This window comes from Amia ocellicauda, chromosome 7 (genome assembly GCF_036373705.1).
Source record: "Amia ocellicauda isolate fAmiCal2 chromosome 7, fAmiCal2.hap1, whole genome shotgun sequence".
In the NCBI taxonomy this organism is placed as follows: Eukaryota; Metazoa; Chordata; class Actinopteri; order Amiiformes; family Amiidae; genus Amia; species Amia ocellicauda.
This window is the reverse complement of record NC_089856.1, coordinates 48,135,411-48,157,681: the sequence shown is the minus strand read 5'-3', so window position 1 is coordinate 48,157,681 and position 22,271 is coordinate 48,135,411. Positions and strand designations below refer to the sequence as shown.

Here is a 22,271-nt window from a genome sequence, read left to right as displayed (position 1 = left end):
AGTGCCACTGTTCAGGGTTCTATAGGCTGGCCCTGGGCTTCACTGCCTGGGCGTTACTGCACTGGGCTGTGGGAATCCCATCATGCACCTGCATCATGTCTCTCGGGCTTGTTGCCTAAGGTGGCCCATGTTCTTCTCATGGCCCGGTGCAGGATGACCCGTGGAGACCCATAGGACAACACTGTGACACCAGAGCACAACCACACTACCAGCAAGGTCAATTTCCGGGTCCGCACAGCACACTGCTCCGTCCCAAGAGTTCAGCAGGCTGCACAGAGTTCCAGCACTGAGAGCCCTGAACCTGACGCTGCAGTGTGTGTGTGTGTGTGTTTGAGTGTGTGAGTGTGAGTGTGTGTATGCGTTATGTGTGTGTGAGTGTGTCATTGAGTGTGTGTGTGAGAGAGTGTGTGAGTGTGTGTGTGTGTGTGTGAGTGAGTGTATGAGAGTGTGTGTGTGTGTGTGTGTATAAGAGTGTGTGTGAGTGTGTGTGAGTATGTGTGAGTATGTGAGAGTGTGTGCGTGTGTTTGTGAGTATGTGAGATTGTGTGAGAGTGTGTGGGATGCCTGCTACACACACCACAGTCAGGATGCAGAAAGAGGGGGGATGAGGGCTCTACCTTCTCATTCTTGCCCTGCAGTGGCAGAGTACAGACGCAAAACCAAAGACTATAGCTCTGTGCGTTTCGTTGTGTAGATGTGTGTACATGCGACGCACGCTCTCGTCCCAGATTCGCACACTGAGTTGGGTGGGGGGGGGAGGCGTTTGTTGTATGCGGCGCAAAGTGGTGGAGATGTCAAAATAAATTATTGGTGGCTGTGTTTTAGTTTTTTTCTCAAGACCGCAGCACCGAAAAACCCGTCCCCATCTGTCAGTTGCGTTGGAGTGCGTGGGAGACACACTGCCTCTTCTCCTCCAGCTGAGCTCTCAATTACTTAATTAGTCTGAGTACGTGATTTGCCTGTGTTATGATGATTGGTGGGAGCAGTAGTAATATTGATCGTGTTATTATTGCTGGTAGCAGTGGCAGTGCTGTCAGGGATTATACTCCGACGCGTCAACACAAGATCGCGTTGTGGTTGCAGTCATTAGCGGGTGCTGGTTATATGGGGGCCAAAAGTCACATGCAGCTCTTTGAGTACGGGGTGAAGGTTGTGCGTGCTTCTATATGGGCTGTATTGACAGAGAGAGAGAGAGAGAGAGAGAGAGAGAGAGAGAGAGAGAGAGAGAAGGAATGAGACAGTGACAGAGACCGTGAGCCTGAAGGAACAAGAGAGAGAGAGGGTGTGTTCAGGCTTTGTCAACAGAAATGTGAACTGTGGGAAATGACTCCGGGCGTTCGCCAAAGCCACACACACCGCTGACCACAGCAGAGCAACACACACACACTCTGAGCTGCTGTGACACACGGCTAGATGTTTTTTCGCAATTGTCCAGTGAGTGTGCATGAATTCCTGCTCTCTCTCGGTCTCTCCCTGTCTCTCTCTCACTCTCTCTCTCTCTGTCTCTCTCCCTCTCTCTCAGTTGCAGGGCTGTGTATTAATCTCCCTGTCTCTCCCCGTCTGTGTCCTCCCCTCCCCAGCCTGGTGACGATGTCTAAGGCAGCCGTGAAGAAACTGCACTGGCGTTCCAAGGTGCAGGAGAGTTTTGTTCCTCTGGGCGGGTCCTCAGGGGAGCTGGGCGTGTCCATCGGGGGCGGGGCTGACTATGGGGAGTTCCCTTTCGTCACCCTGGTCCAGGGGGGCGGGGCCAGCGTGGGCGACATCATCCTGGAGATCGGGGGGACCCCCGTGCTGGGAATGACCCTCGGTGACGTCAGAGGGGTGCTAAACAGCTGTCCACACCCCATCCGCATCAAGACCGTTTGTCCAGGTAACATCGCTCTCTACTGTCGACCTCCACACACACACACACACACACACACACACACACACAGAGACACACGTACACAGACACACGCACACACGCACATGCACATACACATGCACACTCACACTCACACACAGCCTCAGAACACATCTTAATCAAGGCTGCTGTATCATGAATCACAAGATGTAAACCCAATAAACATGTCTACAGATGCATGCTGTGAAGGAAAAGTCATCCCTTGCCTTGGGTTGGGTGATTAAAGCTCAGAGTGCTGTCTGTGCTTTGCCACCCCTGTGTCATGTGACAGTGACACTCACCCCCACTGGACTCCAGCTCCTCCCACTGAGGGGCCGTCCCCTCGCTGACATGTGACATTGACACTCATTCCCTTTTTCCTGAAGCTCCTCCCACGGAGGGGCATCCCCTCGCTGACATGTCACAATGACGCACAAACCCCTGGCCCAAAGCTCCTCCCACTGAGGGGCCATCCCCTCTATGACATGTTACAGTGACACACCCTCACCTGCAGCTCCTCCCATTGAGGGGCCGTCCCCTCGCTGACACGTGACAATGACACTCACACCCTCCTCTCTGGAGCTCCTCCCACTGAGGGGCTGACACTGTTCTGCCAATGCCTATAGTGACTGGACAGAGTGAGTGGACAGTACTGGACTGGACTGCACAGGGACTATAGAGACTAAAGTGACTTTGCAAATTATTTAATATGCTTGGGTTGGGAGGGGTTAGAGTCTGGTATGTCACCCTCACCCTGTGTGTCACCCGGCTGTGTGTCTCGGCCACAGGCACTGCTGGTGCAACACAGGCTGCGCTAGACAGGAGAGGAAGTTGGCTGAGTCGCCGCAGGCGCTGCTGCATTGTGCTGCAGTGGGGCTCGGGGAATTTTCCCCCGAACAAAAAATAATAATATGTTGAAGAAAAAGCACAACGCCAGAGACTCCTTATTAACGAACACCGATTAGCCGTCAGTAACGTGGTGATGGGGCCACACACGGGTGGCTCCTCAAACCGGGGACGCCAGTTAACGTTAACGTCGTTAAAGCGTGGCGTTGATTGAGGATGTGCGGCTTGCTGGCTGGCTGGACCTGGTGACATGGAGCTGGGTGGCGGAGGAAGAGGAGGAGGAGGAGGAGGAGGTGAGGGGAAGCTGAACAGTTTGTGCTGCTGATCGAGATGATGGGGGGAGGGAGAGAAATACACAGAGAGAGAGAGAGAGAAAGAGAGAAAGACCATATGGAAAATGTAACAGTTTATCTGTTTATATTGTATCCTAAATAAATTACAATTATATGAAAACACATGGTAAATATCAGTGTTTTCAATATGGGAGAGCTGTTTGACAGGGGACAACAGAGATCACTGGGAAAGAGATCCCCAAGCAAACAAAATGGCACAAAATAAGCAAAAGTGTGTGTGTGTGTTTTTACAGGATGGGTCGGGCAGCGTTTTGACCTTTGCCACCTTTCTAGAATGATTGATAGAAACTAAAATAATATAAATGAATAAAATAAATATATAAATTAATAATAATACTAGTGGACAAGGTCTGGGTTTGTGTTATATCATCATTCCCCCATTTCCCAGAAATTGCAGACACAGCACTAATGAGGTGTCGTACTGGAGGGAACCGAGAAATAAAAGCCTAGATTTATTTATTTATTTTGTTAAAACAGTTTTTGATCTGTTTTTTGTGGGCCGTGAATCTGCCCCCCCAGGGGAGTGTGTTCTTATCCTGACTCACAGTGTCTTGTCTTTCTCTGGCCCGTTCAGGCTGCCTGCATACCTGTGCTTATGTAAGGCGCTATATACAGTGGAGATTACTACTTGAGACTGTTGCTATTGTGGTTAGTAGTCTCAGTAGTAGCTGTTGTATTAGTTTTATATTAGAAAGAGCACAATTGCTGTTGTTGTTATTATTCTTATCACCGTCATTGTCATCAACATTATTAAGTGACTATATTGATTGTGATGGGGAGAGTTACTCTGATCATCATTGTGATTGTGATTCTGATTGCGATCATGTTTGATTGTGACGGATTAGAGTGATAGTGACAGTATCAATAACATCAACAGTATCAGTGAGTGTGACAGTGACAGCGACAATGTCAATAACATTGACAGTAACAGAGACACTGACTGAGAGTGACAGTAACAGTATCAGTGGCAGTGAGAGGGTAACAGTCACAGTGACAGTGCTGTGCTGTGTGTTGCAGTGTGACAGTGTGACAGTGCTGTGCTGTGTGTTGCAGTGTGACAGTGTGACAGTGCTGTGCTGTGTGTTGCAGTGTGACAGTGCTGTGCTGTGTGTTGCAGTGTGACAGTGTGACAGTGCTGTGCTGTGTGTTGCAGTGTGACAGTGTGACAGTGCTGTGTGTTGCAGTGTGACAGTGCTGTGCTGTGTGTTGCAGTGTGACAGTGTGACAGTGCTGTGCTGTGTGTTGCAGTGTGACAGTGCTGTGCTCTGTGTTGCAGTGTGACAGTGTGACAGTGCTGTGCTGTGTCTTGCAGTGTGACAGTGTGACAGTGCTGTGTGTTGCAGTGTGACAGTGTGACAGTGCTGTGCTGTGTGTTGCAGTGTGACAGTGTGACAGTGCTGTGTGTTGCAGTGTGACAGTGTGACAGTGCTGTGCTGTGTGTTGCAGTGTGACAGTGTGACAGTGCTGTGCTGTGTCTTGCAGTGTGACAGTGTGACAGTGCTGTGTGTTGCAGTGTGACAGTGTGACAGTGCTGTGCTCTGTGTTGCAGTGTGACAGTGCTGTGCTGTGTGTTGCAGTGTGACAGTGTGACAGTGCTGTGCTGTGTGTTGCAGTGTGACAGTGCTGTGCTCTGTGTTGCAGTGTGACAGTGTGACAGTGCTGTGTGTTGCAGTGTGACAGTGCTGTGCTCTGTGTTGCAGTGTGACAGTGCTGTGTGTTGCAGTGTGACAGTGTGACAGTGCTGTGCTGTGTGTTGCAGTGTGACAGTGCTCTGTGTTGCAGTGTGACAGTGCTGTGCTGTGTGTTGCAGTGTGACAGTGTGACAGTGCTGTGCTGTGTGTTGCAGTGTGACAGTGCTGTGCTCTGTGTTGCAGTGTGACAGTGTGACAGTGCTGTGTGTTGCAGTGTGACAGTGCTGTGCTCTGTGTTGCAGTGTGACAGTGCTGTGCTGTGTGTTGCAGTGTGACAGTGCTGTGTGTTGCAGTGTGACAGTGCTCTGTGTTGCAGTGTGACAGTGTGACAGTGCTGTGCTGTGTGTTGCAGTGTGACAGTGCTATGTGTTGCAGTGTGACAGTGTGACAGTGCTGTGTGTTGCAGTGTGACAGTGTGACAGCGCTGTGCTGTGTGTTGCAGTGTGACAGTGCTGTGTGTTGCAGTGTGACAGTGCTGTGCTGTGTGTTGCAGTGTGACAGTGTGACAGTGCTGTGCTGTGTGTTGCAGTGTGACAGTGCTGTGTGTTTGCAGTGTGACAGTGCTGTGCTCTGTGTTGCAGTGTGACAGTGTGACAGTGCTGTGTGTTGCAGTGTGACAGTGTGACAGTGCTGTGTGTTGCAGTGTGACAGTGCTGTGTGTTGCAGTGTGACAGTGTGACAGTGCTGTGTGTTGCAGTGTGACAGTGCTCTGTGTTGCAGTGTGACAGTGTGACAGTGCTGTGCTGTGTGTTGCAGTGTGACAGTGCTGTGCTGTGTGTTGCAGTGTGACAGTGCTCTGTGTTGCAGTGTGACAGTGTGACAGTGCTGTGCTGTGTGTTGCAGTGTGACAGTGTGACAGTGTGACAGTGCTGTGTGTTACAGTGTGACAGTGTGACAGTGCTGTGCTGTGTGTTGCAGTGTGACAGTGTGACAGTGCTGTGTGTTGCAGTGTGACAGTGCTGTGTGTTGCAGTGTGACAGTGCTCTGTGTTGCAGTGTGACAGTGCTGTGCTCTGTGTTGCAGTGTGACAGTGTGACAGTGCTGTGCTGTGTGTTGCAGTGTGACAGTGTGACAGTGCTGTGTGTTGCAGTGTGACAGTGCTGTGCTCTGTGTTGCAGTGTGACAGTGTGACAGTGCTGTGTGTTGCAGTGTGACAGTGTGACAGTGCTGTGTTCTGTGTTGCAGTGTGACAGTGTGACAGTGCTGTGCTGTGTGTTGCAGTGTGACAGTGCTCTGTGTTGCAGTGTGACAGTGTGACAGTGCTGTGCTCTGTGTTGCAGTGTGACAGTGTGACAGTGCTGTGTGTTGCAGTGTGACAGTGCTGTGCTGTGTGTTGCAGTGTGACAGTGTGACAGTGCTGTGTGTTGCAGTGTGACAGTGTGATAGTGCTGTGCTGTGTGTTGCAGTGTGACAGTGCTGTGCTCTGTGTTGCAGTGTGACAGTGTGACAGTGCTGTGTGTTGCAGTGTGACAGTGCTGTGCTGTGTGTTGCAGTGTGACAGTGTGACAGTGCTGTGTGTTGCAGTGTGACAGTGTTGTGCTCTGTGTTGCAGTGTGACAGTGTGACAGTGCTGTGTGTTGCAGTGTGACAGTGCTGTGCTCTGTGTTGCAGTGTGACAGTTTGACAGTGTTGTCCTCTGTGTTGCAGTGTGACAGTGTGACAGTGCTGTGCTGTGTGTTGCAGTGTGACAGTGCTGTGCTGTGTGTTGCAGTGTGACAGTGTGACAGTGCTGTGCTCTGTGTTGCAGTGTGACAGTGCTGTGTGTTGCAGTGTGACAGTGCTGTGTGTTGCAGTGTGACAGTGCTGTGCTGTGTGTTGCAGTGTGACAGTGCTGTGCTGTGTGTTGCAGTGTGACAGTGCTGTGTGTGACAGTGCTGTGCTCTGTGTTGCAGTGTGACAGTGTGACAGTGCTGTGTGTTGCAGTGTGACAGTGCTCTGTGTTGCAGTGTGACAGTGTGACAGTGCTGTGCTGTGTGTTGCAGTGTGACAGTGTGACAGTGCTGTGTGTTGCAGTGTGACAGTGTGACAGTGCTGTGCTCTGTGTTGCAGTGTGACAGTGTGACAGTGCTGTGCTGTGTGTTGCAGTGTGACAGTGTGACAGTGCTGTGTGTTGCAGTGTGACAGTGCTGTGCTCTGTGTTGCAGTGTGACAGTGTGACAGTGCTGTGTGTTGCAGTGTGACAGTGTGACAGTGCTGTGCTGTGTGTTGCAGTGTGACAGTGCTCTGTGTTGCAGTGTGACAGTGCTGTGCTGTGTGTTGCAGTGTGACAGTGCTGTGCTCTGTGTTGCAGTGTGACAGTGTGACAGTGCTGTGTGTTGCAGTGTGACAGTGCTGTGCTCTGTGTTGCAGTGTGACAGTGTGACAGTGCTGTGTGTTGCAGTGTGACAGTGTGACAGTGCTGTGCTGTGTGTTGCAGTGTGACAGTGCTCTGTGTTGCAGTGTGACAGTGCTGTGCTGTGTGTTGCAGTGTGACAGTGTGACAGTGCTGTGTGTTGCAGTTTGACAGTGCTGTGCTGTGTGTTGCAGTGTGACAGTGCTGTGCTGTGTGTTGCAGTGTGACAGTCCTGTGCTGTGTGTTGCAGTGTGACAGTGCTGTGCTCTGTGTTGCAGTGTGACAGTGTGACAGTGCTGTGTGTTGCAGTGTGACAGTGCTGTGCTCTGTGTTTCAGTGTGACAGTGTGACAGTGCTGTGCTGTGTGTTGCAGTGTGACAGTGCTGTGTGTTGCAGTGTGACAGTGCTGTGCTGTGTGTTGCAGTGTGACAGTGCTGTGTGTTGCAGTGTGACAGTGCTGTGTGTTGCAGTGTGACAGTGTGACAGTGTGACAGTGCTCTGTGTTGCAGTGTGACAGTGCTGTGCTGTGTGTTGCAGTGTGACAGTGCTATGTGTTGCAGTGTGACAGTGTGACAGTGCTGTGTGTTGCAGTGTGACAGTGTGACAGCGCTGTGCTGTGTGTTGCAGTGTGACAGTGCTGTGTGTTGCAGTGTGACAGTGCTGTGCTGTGTGTTGCAGTGTGACAGTGTGACAGTGCTGTGCTGTGTGTTGCAGTGTGACAGTGCTGTGTGTTGCAGTGTGACAGTGCTGTGCTCTGTGTTGCAGTGTGACAGTGTGACAGTGTGACAGTGCTGTGTGTTGCAGTGTGACAGTGCTCTGTGTTGCAGTGTGACAGTGTGACAGTGCTGTGCTGTGTGTTGCAGTGTGACAGTGTGACAGTGCTGTGTGTTACAGTGTGACAGTGTGACAGTGCTGTGCTGTGTGTTGCAGTGTGACAGTGTGACAGTGCTGTGTGTTGCAGTGTGACAGTGCTCTGTGTTGCAGTGTGACAGTGCTGTGCTCTGTGTTGCAGTGTGACAGTGTGACAGTGCTGTGCTGTGTGTTGCAGTGTGACAGTGTGACAGTGCTGTGTGTTGCAGTGTGACAGTGCTGTGCTCTGTGTTGCAGTGTGACAGTGTGACAGTGCTGTGTGTTGCAGTGTGACAGTGTGACAGTGCTGTGTTCTGTGTTGCAGTGTGACAGTGTGACAGTGCTGTGCTGTGTGTTGCAGTGTGACAGTGCTCTGTGTTGCAGTGTGACAGTGTGACATGCTGTGCTGTGTGTTGCAGTGTGACAGTGTGACAGTGCTCTGTGTTGCAGTGTGACAGTGTGACAGTGCTGTGTGTTGCAGTGTGACAGTGTGATAGTGCTGTGCTGTGTGTTGCAGTGTGACAGTGCTGTGCTCTGTGTTGCAGTGTGACAGTGTGACAGTGCTGTGTGTTGCAGTGTGACAGTGCTGTGCTGTGTGTTGCAGTGTGACAGTGTGACAGTGCTCTGTGTTGCAGTGTGACAGTGTGACAGTGCTGTGTGTTGCAGTGTGACAGTGCTGTGCTCTGTGTTGCAGTGTGACAGTTTGACAGTGTTGTCCTCTGTGTTGCAGTGTGACAGTGTGACAGTGCTGTGCTGTGTGTTGCAGTGTGACAGTGCTGTGCTGTGTGTTGCAGTGTGACAGTGTGACAGTGCTGTGCTCTGTGTTGCAGTGTGACAGTGCTGTGTGTTGCAGTGTGACAGTGCTGTGTGTTGCAGTGTGACAGTGCTGTGCTGTGTGTTGCAGTGTGACAGTGCTGTGCTGTGTGTTGCAGTGTGACAGTGCTGTGTGTGACAGTGCTGTGCTCTGTGTTGCAGTGTGACAGTGTGACAGTGCTGTGTGTTGCAGTGTGACAGTGCTCTGTGTTGCAGTGTGACAGTGTGACAGTGCTGTGCTGTGTGTTGCAGTGTGACAGTGTGACAGTGCTGTGTGTTGCAGTGTGACAGTGTGACAGTGCTGTGCTCTGTGTTGCAGTGTGACAGTGTGACAGTGCTGTGCTCTGTGTTGCAGTGTGACAGTGCTGTGCTGTGTGTTGCAGTGTGACAGTGTGACAGTGCTGTGTGTTGCAGTGTGACAGTGCTGTGCTCTGTGTTGCAGTGTGACAGTGTGACAGTGCTGTGTGTTGCAGTGTGACAGTGTGACAGTGCTGTGCTGTGTGTTGCAGTGTGACAGTGCTCTGTGTTGCAGTGTGACAGTGCTGTGCTGTGTGTTGCAGTGTGACAGTGCTGTGCTCTGTGTTGCAGTGTGACAGTGTGACAGTGCTGTGTGTTGCAGTGTGACAGTGCTGTGCTCTGTGTTGCAGTGTGACAGTGTGACAGTGCTGTGTGTTGCAGTGTGACAGTGTGACAGTGCTGTGCTGTGTGTTGCAGTGTGACAGTGCTCTGTGTTGCAGTGTGACAGTGCTGTGCTGTGTGTTGCAGTGTGACAGTGTGACAGTGCTGTGTGTTGCAGTTTGACAGTGCTGTGCTGTGTGTTGCAGTGTGACAGTGCTGTGCTGTGTGTTGCAGTGTGACAGTCCTGTGCTGTGTGTTGCAGTGTGACAGTGCTGTGCTCTGTGTTGCAGTGTGACAGTGTGACAGTGCTGTGTGTTGCAGTGTGACAGTGCTGTGCTCTGTGTTTCAGTGTGACAGTGTGACAGTGCTGTGCTGTGTGTTGCAGTGTGACAGTGCTGTGTGTTGCAGTGTGACAGTGCTGTGCTGTGTGTTGCAGTGTGACAGTGCTGTGTGTTGCAGTGTGACAGTGCTGTGTGTTGCAGTGTGACAGTGTGACAGTGTGACAGTGCTCTGTGTTGCAGTGTGACAGTGCTGTGCTGTGTGTTGCAGTGTGACAGTGCTATGTGTTGCAGTGTGACAGTGTGACAGTGCTGTGTGTTGCAGTGTGACAGTGTGACAGCGCTGTGCTGTGTGTTGCAGTGTGACAGTGCTGTGTGTTGCAGTGTGACAGTGCTGTGCTGTGTGTTGCAGTGTGACAGTGTGACAGTGCTGTGCTGTGTGTTGCAGTGTGACAGTGCTGTGTGTTGCAGTGTGACAGTGCTGTGCTCTGTGTTGCAGTGTGACAGTGTGACAGTGTGACAGTGCTGTGTGTTGCAGTGTGACAGTGCTCTGTGTTGCAGTGTGACAGTGTGACAGTGCTGTGCTGTGTGTTGCAGTGTGACAGTGTGACAGTGCTGTGTGTTACAGTGTGACAGTGTGACAGTGCTGTGCTGTGTGTTGCAGTGTGACAGTGTGACAGTGCTGTGTGTTGCAGTGTGACAGTGCTCTGTGTTGCAGTGTGACAGTGCTGTGCTCTGTGTTGCAGTGTGACAGTGTGACAGTGCTGTGCTGTGTGTTGCAGTGTGACAGTGTGACAGTGCTGTGTGTTGCAGTGTGACAGTGCTGTGCTCTGTGTTGCAGTGTGACAGTGTGACAGTGCTGTGTGTTGCAGTGTGACAGTGTGACAGTGCTGTGTTCTGTGTTGCAGTGTGACAGTGTGACAGTGCTGTGCTGTGTGTTGCAGTGTGACAGTGCTCTGTGTTGCAGTGTGACAGTGTGACATGCTGTGCTGTGTGTTGCAGTGTGACAGTGTGACAGTGCTCTGTGTTGCAGTGTGACAGTGTGACAGTGCTGTGTGTTGCAGTGTGACAGTGCTGTGCTGTGTGTTGCAGTGTGACAGTGCTGTGCTGTGTGTTGCAGTGTGACAGTGCTGTGCTGTGTGTTGCACTGTGACAGTGCTGTGTGTTGCAGTGTGACAGTGCTCTGTGTTGCAGTGTGACAGTGTGACAGTGCTGTGCTGTGTGTTGCAGTGTGACAGTGTGACAGTGTGACAGTGCTGTGTGTTACAGTGTGACAGTGTGACAGTGCTGTGCTGTGTGTTGCAGTGTGACAGTGTGACAGTGCTGTGTGTTGCAGTGTGACAGTGCTGTGTGTTGCAGTGTGACAGTGCTCTGTGTTGCAGTGTGACAGTGCTGTGCTCTGTGTTGCAGTGTGACAGTGTGACAGTGCTGTGCTGTGTGTTGCAGTGTGACAGTGTGACAGTGCTGTGTGTTGCAGTGTGACAGTGTGATAGTGCTGTGCTGTGTGTTGCAGTGTGACAGTGCTGTGCTCTGTGTTGCAGTGTGACAGTGTGACAGTGCTGTGTGTTGCAGTGTGACAGTGCTGTGCTGTGTGTTGCAGTGTGACAGTGTGACAGTGCTGTGTGTTGCAGTGTGACAGTGTTGTGCTCTGTGTTGCAGTGTGACAGTGTGACAGTGCTGTGTGTTGCAGTGTGACAGTGCTGTGTGTTGCAGTGTGACAGTGCTGTGCTCTGTGTTGCAGTGTGACAGTTTGACAGTGTTGTGCTCTGTGTTGCAGTGTGACAGTGTGACAGTGCTGTGCTGTGTGTTGCAGTGTGACAGTGCTGTGCTGTGTGTTGCAGTGTGACAGTGTGACAGTGCTGTGTGTGACAGTGTGACAGTGCTGTGCTGTGTGTTGCAGTGTGACAGTGCTGTGCTGTGTGTTGCAGTGTGACAGTGTGACAGTGCTGTGTGTGACAGTGTGACAGTGCTGTGCTCTGTGTTGCAGTGTGACAGTGCTGTGTGTTGCAGTGTGACAGTGCTGTGCTGTGTGTTGCAGTGTGACAGTGCTGTGCTGTGTGTTGCAGTGTGACAGTGCTGTGTGTGACAGTGCTGTGCTCTGTGTTGCAGTGTGACAGTGTGACAGTGCTGTGTGTTGCAGTGTGACAGTGCTGTGCTCTGTGTTGCAGTGTGACAGTGTGACAGTGCTGTGCTGTGTGTTGCAGTGTGACAGTGTGACAGTGCTGTGTGTTGCAGTGTGACAGTGTGACAGTGCTGTGCTGTGTGTTGCAGTGTGACAGTGTGACAGTGCTGTGCTGTGTGTTGCAGTGTGACAGTGCTGTGCTGTGTGTTGCAGTGTGACAGTGTGACAGTGCTGTGCTGTGTGTTGCAGTGTGACAGTGTGACAGTGCTGTGCTGTGTGTTGCAGTGTGACAGTGTGACAGTGCTGTGTGTTGCAGTGTGACAGTGTGACAGTGCTGTGCTCTGTGTTGCAGTGTGACAGTGCTGTGCTGTGTGTTGCAGTCTGACAGTGTGACAGTGCTGTGCTGTGTGTTGCAGTGTGACAGTGCTGTGTGTTGCAGTGTGACAGTGTGACAGTGCTGTGCTGTGTGTTGCAGTGTGACAGTGTGACAGTGCTGTGTGTTGCAGTGTGACAGTGTGACAGTGCTGTGCTCTGTGTTGCAGTGTGACAGTGTGACAGTGCTGTGTGTTGCAGTGTGACAGTGCTGTGCTGTGTTGCAGTGTGACAGTGCTGTGCTGTGTGTTGCAGTGTGACAGTGCTGTGCTCTGTGTTGCAGTGTGACAGTGTGACAGTGCTGTGCTCTGTGTTGCAGTGTGACAGTGCTGTGCTGTGTGTTGCAGTGTGACAGTGTGACAGTGCTGTGTGTTGCAGTGTGACAGTGCTGTGCTGTGTGTTGCAGTGTGACAGTGCTGTGTGTTGCAGTGTGACAGTGCTGTGTGTTACAGTGTGACAGTGTGACAGTGCTGTGCTGTGTGTTGCAGTGTGACAGTGTGACAGTGCTGTGTGTTGCAGTGTGACAGTGCTGTGTGTTGCAGTGTGACAGTGCTCTGTGTTGCAGTGTGACAGTGCTGTGCTCTGTGTTGCAGTGTGACAGTGTGACAGTGCTGTGTGTTGCAGTGTGACAGTGCTGTGTGTTGCAGTGTGACAGTGTGACAGTGCTGTGCTCTGTGTTGCAGTGTGACAGTGTGACAGTGCTGTGCTCTGTGTTGCAGTGTGACAGTGTGACAGTGCTGTGTGTTGCAGTGTGACAGTGCTGTGTGTTGCAGTGTGACAGTGCTGTGCTCTGTGTTGCAGTGTGACAGTGTGACAGTGCTGTGCTGTGTGTTGCAGTGTGACAGTGTGACAGTGCTGTGCTGTGTGTTGCAGTGTGACAGTGTGACAGTGCTGTGTGTTGCAGTGTGACAGTGTGACAGTGCTGTGCTCTGTGTTGCAGTGTGACAGTGCTGTGCTGTGTGTTGCAGTCTGACAGTGTGACAGTGCTGTGCTGTGTGTTGCAGTGTGACAGTGCTGTGTGTTGCAGTGTGACAGTGTGACAGTGCTGTGCTGTGTGTTGCAGTGTGACAGTGTGACAGTGCTGTGTGTTGCAGTGTGACAGTGTGACAGTGCTGTGCTCTGTGTTGCAGTGTGACAGTGTGACAGTGCTGTGCTCTGTGTTGCAGTGTGACAGTGTGACAGTGCTGTGTGTTGCAGTGTGACAGTGCTGTGTGTTGCAGTGTGACAGTGCTGTGCTGTGTGTTGCAGTGTGACAGTGTGACAGTGCTGTGCTGTGTGTTGCAGTGTGACAGTGTGACAGTGCTGTGCTGTGTGTTGCAGTGTGACAGTGTGACAGTGCTGTGTGTTGCAGTGTGACAGTGTGACAGTGCTGTGCTCTGTGTTGCAGTGTGACAGTGCTGTGCTGTGTGTTGCAGTCTGACAGTGTGACAGTGCTGTGCTGTGTGTTGCAGTGTGACAGTGCTGTGTGTTGCAGTGTGACAGTGTGACAGTGCTGTGCTGTGTGTTGCAGTGTGACAGTGTGACAGTGCTGTGTGTTGCAGTGTGACAGTGTGACAGTGCTGTGCTCTGTGTTGCAGTGTGACAGTGTGACAGTGCTGTGTGTTGCAGTGTGACAGTGCTGTGCTGTGTTGCAGTGTGACAGTGCTGTGCTGTGTGTTGCAGTGTGACAGTGCTGTGCTCTGTGTTGCAGTGTGACAGTGTGACAGTGCTGTGCTCTGTGTTGCAGTGTGACAGTGCTGTGCTGTGTGTTGCAGTGTGACAGTGTGACAGTGCTGTGTGTTGCAGTGTGACAGTGCTGTGCTGTGTGTTGCAGTGTGACAGTGCTGTGTGTTGCAGTGTGACAGTGCTGTGTGTTACAGTGTGACAGTGTGACAGTGCTGTGCTGTGTGTTGCAGTGTGACAGTGTGACAGTGCTGTGTGTTGCAGTGTGACAGTGCTGTGTGTTGCAGTGTGACAGTGCTCTGTGTTGCAGTGTGACAGTGCTGTGCTCTGTGTTGCAGTGTGACAGTGTGACAGTGCTGTGTGTTGCAGTGTGACAGTGCTGTGTGTTGCAGTGTGACAGTGTGACAGTGCTGTGCTCTGTGTTGCAGTGTGACAGTGTGACAGTGCTGTGCTCTGTGTTGCAGTGTGACAGTGTGACAGTGCTGTGTGTTGCAGTGTGACAGTGCTGTGTGTTGCAGTGTGACAGTGCTGTGCTCTGTGTTGCAGTGTGACAGTGTGACAGTGCTGTGTGTTGCAGTGTGACAGTGCTCTGTGTTGCAGTGTGACAGTGTGACAGTGCTGTGCTGTGTGTTGCAGTGTGACAGTGCTGTGTGTTGCAGTGTGACAGTGCTGTGTGTTGCAGTGTGACAGTCCTGTGCTGTGTGTTGCAGTGTGACAGCGCTGTGCTGTGTGTTGCAGTGTGACAGTCCTGTGCTGTGTGTTGCAGTGTGACAGTGTGACAGTGCTGTGCTGTGTGTTGCAGTGTGACAGTGCTCTGTGTTGCAGTGTGACAGTGTGACAGTGCTGTGCTGTGTGTTGCAGTATGACAGTGCTGTGTGTTGCAGTGTGACAGTGCTGTGCTGTGTGTTGCAGTGTGACAGTGCTCTGTGTTGCAGTGTGACAGTGTGACAGTGCTGTGCTGTATGTTGCAGTGTGACAGTGCTGTGTGTTGCAGTTTGACAGTGCTGTGCTGTGTGTTGCAGTGTGACAGTGCTGTGCTGTGTGTTGCAGTGTGACAGTCCTGTGCTGTGTGTTGCAGTGTGACAGTGCTGTGCTCTGTGTTGCAGTGTGACAGTGTGACAGTGCTGTGTGTTGCAGTGTGACAGTGCTGTGTGTTGCAGTGTGACAGTGCTCTGTGTTGCAGTGTGACAGTGTGACAGTGCTGTGCTGTGTGTTGCAGTGTGACAGTGCTGTGTGTTGCAGTGTGACAGTGTGACAGTGCTGTGTGTTGCAGTGTGACAGCGCTGTGCTGTGTGTTGCAGTGTGACAGTGCTGTGTGTTGCAGTGTGACAGCGCTGTGCTGTGTGTTGCAGTGTGACAGTGTGACAGTGCTGTGTGTTGCAGTGTGACAGTGTGACAGTGCTGTGTGTTGCAGTGTGACAGCGCTGTGCTGTGTGTTGCAGTGTGACAGTGCTGTGTGTTGCAGTGTGACAGCGCTGTGCTCTGTGTTGCAGTGTGACAGTGTGACAGTGCTGTGCTGTGTGTTGCAGTGTGACAGTGTGACAGTGCTGTGTGTTACAGTGTGACAGTGTGACAGTGCTGTGCTGTGTGTTGCAGTGTGACAGTGCTGTGTGTTGCAGTGTGACAGTGCTGTGCTCTGTGTTGCAGTGTGACAGTGTGACAGTGCTGTGCTGTGTGTTGCAGTGTGACAGTGTGACAGTGCTGTGCTGTGTGTTGCAGTGTGACAGTGTGACAGTGCTGTGTGTTGCAGTGTGACAGTGCTGTGCTCTGTGTTGCAGTCTGACAGTGTGACAGTGCTGTGCTCTGTGTTGCAGTGTGACAGTGCTGTGTGTTGCAATGTGACAGTGTGACAGTGCTGTGCTGTGTGTTGCAGTGTGACAGTGTGACAGTGCTCTGTGTTGCAGTGTGACAGTGTGACAGTGCTGTGTGTTGCAGTGTGACAGTGCTGTGCTGTGTGTTGCAGTGTGACAGTGTGACAGTGCTGTGTGTTGCAGTGTGACAGTGTGATAGTGCTGTGCTGTGTGTTGCAATGTGACAGTGTGACAGTGCTGTGTGTTGCAGTGTGACAGTGCTGTGCTCTGTGTTGCAGTGTGACAGTGTGACAGTGCTCTGTTTGCAGTGTGACAGTGCTGTGTGTTGCAGTGTGACAGTGTGACAGTGCTGTGTGTTGCAGTGTGACAGTGCTGTGCTGTGTGTTGCAGTGTGACAGTGTGACAGTGCTGTGCTGTGTGTTGCAGTGTGACAGTGTGACAGTGCTGTGTGTTGCAGTGTGACAGTGCTGTGCTGTGTGTTGCAGTGTGACAGTGTGACAGTGCTGTGCTGTGTGTTGCAGTGTGACAGTGTGACAGTGCTGTGTGTGACAGTGCTGTGCTCTGTGTTGCAGTGTGACAGTGTGACAGTGCTCTGTGTTGCAGTGTGACAGTGTGACAGTGCTGTGCTGTGTTTTGCAGTGTGACAGTGTGACAGTGCTGTGCTCTGTGTTGCAGTGTGACAGTGTGACAGTGCTGTGCTCTGTGTTGCAGTGTGACAGTGTGACAGTGCTTTGTGTTGCAGTGTGACAGTGCTGTGCTGTGTGTTGCAGTGTGACAGTGCTGTGCTCTGTGTTGCAGTGTGACAGTGTGACAGTGCTGTGCTGTGTGTTGCAGTGTTGCAGTGTGACAGTGCTGTGTGTTGCAGTGTGACAGTGTGACAGTGCTGTGTGTTGCAGTGTGACAGTGCTGTGCTCTGTGTTGCAGTGTGACAGTGTGACAGTGCTGTGCTCTGTGTTGCAGTGTGACAGTGTGACAGTGCTGTGTGTTGCAGTGTGACAGTGCTGTGCTGTGTGTTGCAGTGTGACAGTGTGACAGTGCTGTGTGTTGCAGTGTGACAGTGCTCTGTGTTGCAGTGTGACAGTGCTGTGCTCTGTGTTGCAGTGTGACAGTGCTGTGCTGTGTGTTGCAGTGTGACAGTGTGACAGTGCTGTGCTCTGTGTTGCAGTGTGACAGTGTGACAGTGCTGTGTGTTGCAGTGTGACAGTGCTGTGCTGTGTGTTGCAGTCTGACAGTGTGACAGTGCTGTGCTGTGTGTTGCAGTGTGACAGTGCTGTGTGTTGCAGTGTGACAGTGTGACAGTGCTGTGTGTTGCAGTGTGACAGTGCTCTGTGTTGCAGTGTGACAGTGCTGTGCTCTGTGTTGCAGTGTGACAGTGTGACAGTGCTGTGCTGTGTGTTGCAGTGTGACAGTGTGACAGTGCTGTGTGTTGCAGTGTGACAGTGCTGTGCTCTGTGTTGCAGTGTGACAGTGTGACAGTGCTGTGTGTTGCAGTGTGACAGTGTGACAGTGCTGTGTTCTGTGTTGCAGTGTGACAGTGTGACAGTGCTGTGCTGTGTGTTGCAGTGTGACAGTGCTCTGTGTTGCAGTGTGACAGTGTGACATGCTGTGCTGTGTGTTGCAGTGTGACAGTGTGACAGTGCTCTGTGTTGCAGTGTGACAGTGTGACAGTGCTGTGTGTTGCAGTGTGACAGTGCTGTGCTGTGTGTTGCAGTGTGACAGTGCTGTGCTGTGTGTTGCAGTGTGACAGTGCTGTGCTGTGTGTTGCACTGTGACAGTGCTGTGTGTTGCAGTGTGACAGTGCTCTGTGTTGCAGTGTGACAGTGTGACAGTGCTGTGCTGTGTGTTGCAGTGTGACAGTGTGACAGTGTGACAGTGCTGTGTGTTACAGTGTGACAGTGTGACAGTGCTGTGCTGTGTGTTGCAGTGTGACAGTGTGACAGTGCTGTGTGTTGCAGTGTGACAGTGCTGTGTGTTGCAGTGTGACAGTGCTCTGTGTTGCAGTGTGACAGTGCTGTGCTCTGTGTTGCAGTGTGACAGTGTGACAGTGCTGTGCTGTGTGTTGCAGTGTGACAGTGCTGTGCTCTGTGTTGCAGTGTGACAGTGTGACAGTGCTGTGTGTTGCAGTGTGACAGTGCTGTGCTGTGTGTTGCAGTGTGACAGTGTGACAGTGCTGTGTGTTGCAGTGTGACAGTGTTGTGCTCTGTGTTGCAGTGTGACAGTGTGACAGTGCTGTGTGTTGCAGTGTGACAGTGCTGTGTGTTGCAGTGTGACAGTGCTGTGCTCTGTGTTGCAGTGTGACAGTTTGACAGTGTTGTGCTCTGTGTTGCAGTGTGACAGTGTGACAGTGCTGTGCTGTGTGTTGCAGTGTGACAGTGCTGTGCTGTGTGTTGCAGTGTGACAGTGTGACAGTGCTGTGTGTGACAGTGTGACAGTGCTGTGCTGTGTGTTGCAGTGTGACAGTGCTGTGCTGTGTGTTGCAGTGTGACAGTGTGACAGTGCTGTGTGTGACAGTGTGACAGTGCTGTGCTCTGTGTTGCAGTGTGACAGTGTGACAGTGCTGTGTGTTGCAGTGTGACAGTGCTGTGTGTTGCAGTGTGACAGTGCTGTGCTGTGTGTTGCAGTGTGACAGTGCTGTGCTGTGTGTTGCAGTGTGACAGTGCTGTGTGTGACAGTGCTGTGCTCTGTGTTGCAGTGTGACAGTGTGACAGTGCTGTGTGTTGCAGTTTGACAGTGCTGTGCTCTGTGTTGCAGTGTGACAGTGTGACAGTGCTGTGCTGTGTGTTGCAGTGTGACAGTGTGACAGTGCTGTGTGTTGCAGTGTGACAGTGTGACAGTGCTGTGCTGTGTGTTGCAGTGTGACAGTGTGACAGTGCTGTGCTGTGTGTTGCAGTGTGACAGTGCTGTGCTGTGTGTTGCAGTGTGACAGTGTGACAGTGCTGTGCTGTGTGTTGCAGTGTGACAGTGTGACAGTGCTGTGCTGTGTGTTGCAGTGTGACAGTGTGACAGTGCTGTGTGTTGCAGTGTGACAGTGTGACAGTGCTGTGCTCTGTGTTGCAGTGTGACAGTGCTGTGCTGTGTGTTGCAGTCTGACAGTGTGACAGTGCTGTGCTGTGTGTTGCAGTGTGACAGTGCTGTGTGTTGCAGTGTGACAGTGTGACAGTGCTGTGCTGTGTGTTGCAGTGTGACAGTGTGACAGTGCTGTGTGTTGCAGTGTGACAGTGCTGTGCTCTGTGTTGCAGTGTGACAGTGTGACAGTGCTGTGTGTTGCAGTGTGACAGTGCTGTGCTGTGTTGCAGTGTGACAGTGCTGTGCTGTGTGTTGCAGTGTGACAGTGTGACAGTGCTGTGTGTTGCAGTGTGACAGTGCTGTGCTGTGTGTTGCAGTGTGACAGTGCTGTGTGTTGCAGTGTGACAGTGCTGTGTGTTACAGTGTGACAGTGTGACAGTGCTGTGCTGTGTGTTGCAGTGTGACAGTGTGACAGTGCTGTGTGTTGCAGTGTGACAGTGCTGTGTGTTGCAGTGTGACAGTGCTCTGTGTTGCAGTGTGACAGTGCTGTGCTCTGTGTTGCAGTGTGACAGTGTGACAGTGCTGTGTGTTGCAGTGTGACAGTGCTGTGTGTTGCAGTGTGACAGTGTGACAGTGCTGTGCTCTGTGTTGCAGTGTGACAGTGTGACAGTGCTGTGCTCTGTGTTGCAGTGTGACAGTGTGACAGTGCTGTGTGTTGCAGTGTGACAGTGCTGTGTGTTGCAGTGTGACAGTGCTGTGCTCTGTGTTGCAGTGTGACAGTGTGACAGTGCTGTGTGTTGCAGTGTGACAGTGCTCTGTGTTGCAGTGTGACAGTGTGACAGTGCTGTGCTGTGTGTTGCAGTGTGACAGTGCTGTGTGTTGCAGTGTGACAGTGCTGTGTGTTGCAGTGTGACAGTCCTGTGCTGTGTGTTGCAGTGTGACAGCGCTGTGCTGTGTGTTGCAGTGTGACAGTCCTGTGCTGTGTGTTGCAGTGTGACAGTGTGACAGTGCTGTGCTGTGTGTTGCAGTGTGACAGTGCTCTGTGTTGCAGTGTGACAGTGTGACAGTGCTGTGCTGTGTGTTGCAGTATGACAGTGCTGTGTGTTGCAGTGTGACAGTGCTGTGCTGTGTGTTGCAGTGTGACAGTGCTCTGTGTTGCAGTGTGACAGTGTGACAGTGCTGTGCTGTATGTTGCAGTGTGACAGTGCTGTGTGTTGCAGTTTGACAGTGCTGTGCTGTGTGTTGCAGTGTGACAGTGCTGTGCTGTGTGTTGCAGTGTGACAGTCCTGTGCTGTGTGTTGCAGTGTGACAGTGCTGTGCTCTGTGTTGCAGTGTGACAGTGTGACAGTGCTGTGTGTTGCAGTGTGACAGTGCTGTGTGTTGCAGTGTGACAGTGCTCTGTGTTGCAGTGTGACAGTGTGACAGTGCTGTGCTGTGTGTTGCAGTGTGACAGTGTGACAGTGCTGTGTGTTGCAGTGTGACAGCGCTGTGCTGTGTGTTGCAGTGTGACAGTGCTGTGTGTTGCAGTGTGACAGCGCTGTGCTGTGTGTTGCAGTGTGACAGTGTGACAGTGCTGTGTGTTGCAGTGTGACAGTGTGACAGTGCTGTGTGTTGCAGTGTGACAGCGCTGTGCTGTGTGTTGCAGTGTGACAGTGCTGTGTGTTGCAGTGTGACAGCGCTGTGCTCTGTGTTGCAGTGTGACAGTGTGACAGTGCTTTGCTGTGTGTTGCAGTGTGACAGTGTGACAGTGCTGTGTGTTACAGTGTGACAGTGTGACAGTGCTGTGCTGTGTGTTGCAGTGTGACAGTGCTGTGTGTTGCAGTGTGACAGTGCTGTGCTCTGTGTTGCAGTGTGACAGTGTGACAGTGCTGTGCTGTGTGTTGCAGTGTGACAGTGTGACAGTGCTGTGCTGTGTGTTGCAGTGTGACAGTGTGACAGTGCTGTGTGTTGCAGTGTGACAGTGCTGTGCTCTGTGTTGCAGTCTGACAGTGTGACAGTGCTGTGCTCTGTGTTGCAGTGTGACAGTGCTGTGTGTTGCAATGTGACAGTGTGACAGTGCTGTGCTGTGTGTTGCAGTGTGACAGTGTGACAGTGCTCTGTGTTGCAGTGTGACAGTGTGACAGTGCTGTGTGTTGCAGTGTGACAGTGCTGTGCTGTGTGTTGCAGTGTGACAGTGTGACAGTGCTGTGTGTTGCAGTGTGACAGTGTGATAGTGCTGTGCTGTGTGTTGCAATGTGACAGTGTGACAGTGCTGTGCTCTGTGTTGCAGTGTGACAGTGTGACAGTGCTGTGCTCTGTGTTGCAGTGTGACAGTGTGACAGTGCTCTGTTTGCAGTGTGACAGTGCTGTGTGTTGCAGTGTGACAGTGTGACAGTGCTGTGTGTTGCAGTGTGACAGTGCTGTGCTGTGTGTTGCAGTGTGACAGTGTGACAGTGCTGTGCTGTGTGTTGCAGTGTGACAGTGTGACAGTGCTGTGTGTTGCAGTGTGACAGTGCTGTGCTGTGTGTTGCAGTGTGACAGTGTGACAGTGCTGTGCTGTGTGTTGCAGTGTGACAGTGTGACAGTGCTGTGTGTGACAGTGCTGTGCTCTGTGTTGCAGTGTGACAGTGTGACAGTGCTCTGTGTTGCAGTGTGACAGTGTGACAGTGCTGTGCTGTGTTTTGCAGTGTGACAGTGTGACAGTGCTGTGCTCTGTGTTGCAGTGTGACAGTGTGACAGTGCTGTGCTCTGTGTTGCAGTGTGACAGTGTGACAGTGCTTTGTGTTGCAGTGTGACAGTGCTGTGCTGTGTGTTGCAGTGTGACAGTGCTGTGCTCTGTGTTGCAGTGTGACAGTGTGACAGTGCTGTGCTGTGTGTTGCAGTGTTGCAGTGTGACAGTGCTGTGTGTTGCAGTGTGACAGTGTGACAGTGCTGTGTGTTGCAGTGTGACAGTGCTGTGCTCTGTGTTGCAGTGTGACAGTGTGACAGTGCTGTGCTCTGTGTTGCAGTGTGACAGTGTGACAGTGCTGTGTGTTGCAGTGTGACAGTGCTGTGCTGTGTGTTGCAGTGTGACAGTGTGACAGTGCTGTGTGTTGCAGTGTGACAGTGCTCTGTGTTGCAGTGTGACAGTGCTGTGCTCTGTGTTGCAGTGTGACAGTGCTGTGCTGTGTGTTGCAGTGTGACAGTGTGACAGTGCTGTGCTCTGTGTTGTATTGTGACAGTGCTGTGTGTTGCAGTGTGACAGTGTGACAGTGCTGTGCTGTGTGTTGCAGTGTGACAGTGTGACAGTGCTGTGTGTTGCAGTGTGACAGTGTGACAGTGCTGTGCTCTGTGTTGCAGTGTGACAGTGTGACAGTGCTGTGTGTTGCAGTGTGACAGTGCTCTGTGTTGCAGTGTGACAGTGTGACAGTGCTGTGTGTTGCAGTGTGACAGTGTGACAGTGCTGTGTGTTGCAGTGTGACAGTGTGACAGTGCTGTGCTCTGTGTTGCAGTGTGACAGTGTGACAGTGCTGTGCTGTGTGTTGCAGTGTGACAGTGTGACAGTGCTGTGCTGTGTGTTGCAGTATGACAGTGCTGTGTGTTGCAGTGTGACAGTGCTGTGCTGTGTGTTGCAGTGTGACAGTGTGACAGTGCTGTGTGTTGCAGTGTGACAGTGCT

At 51.9% G+C, this 22,271-nt stretch overlaps 1 protein-coding gene across 1 annotated transcript in view; it reads left to right on the top strand.

Moving 5' to 3' along the window:
• LOC136753985 (membrane-associated guanylate kinase, WW and PDZ domain-containing protein 3) overlaps positions 1 to 22,271 on the top strand; it is a 58,158-nt gene that overhangs the window by 4,834 nt on the left and 31,053 nt on the right. Inside the window, exon 2 of the mRNA XM_066710363.1 lies at positions 1,581 to 1,870. Coding sequence (XP_066566460.1) covers positions 1,591 to 1,870 — 280 coding nt within the window. The 5' untranslated portion in view covers positions 1,581 to 1,590. The remainder of the gene's footprint in view (positions 1 to 1,580; positions 1,871 to 22,271) is intronic.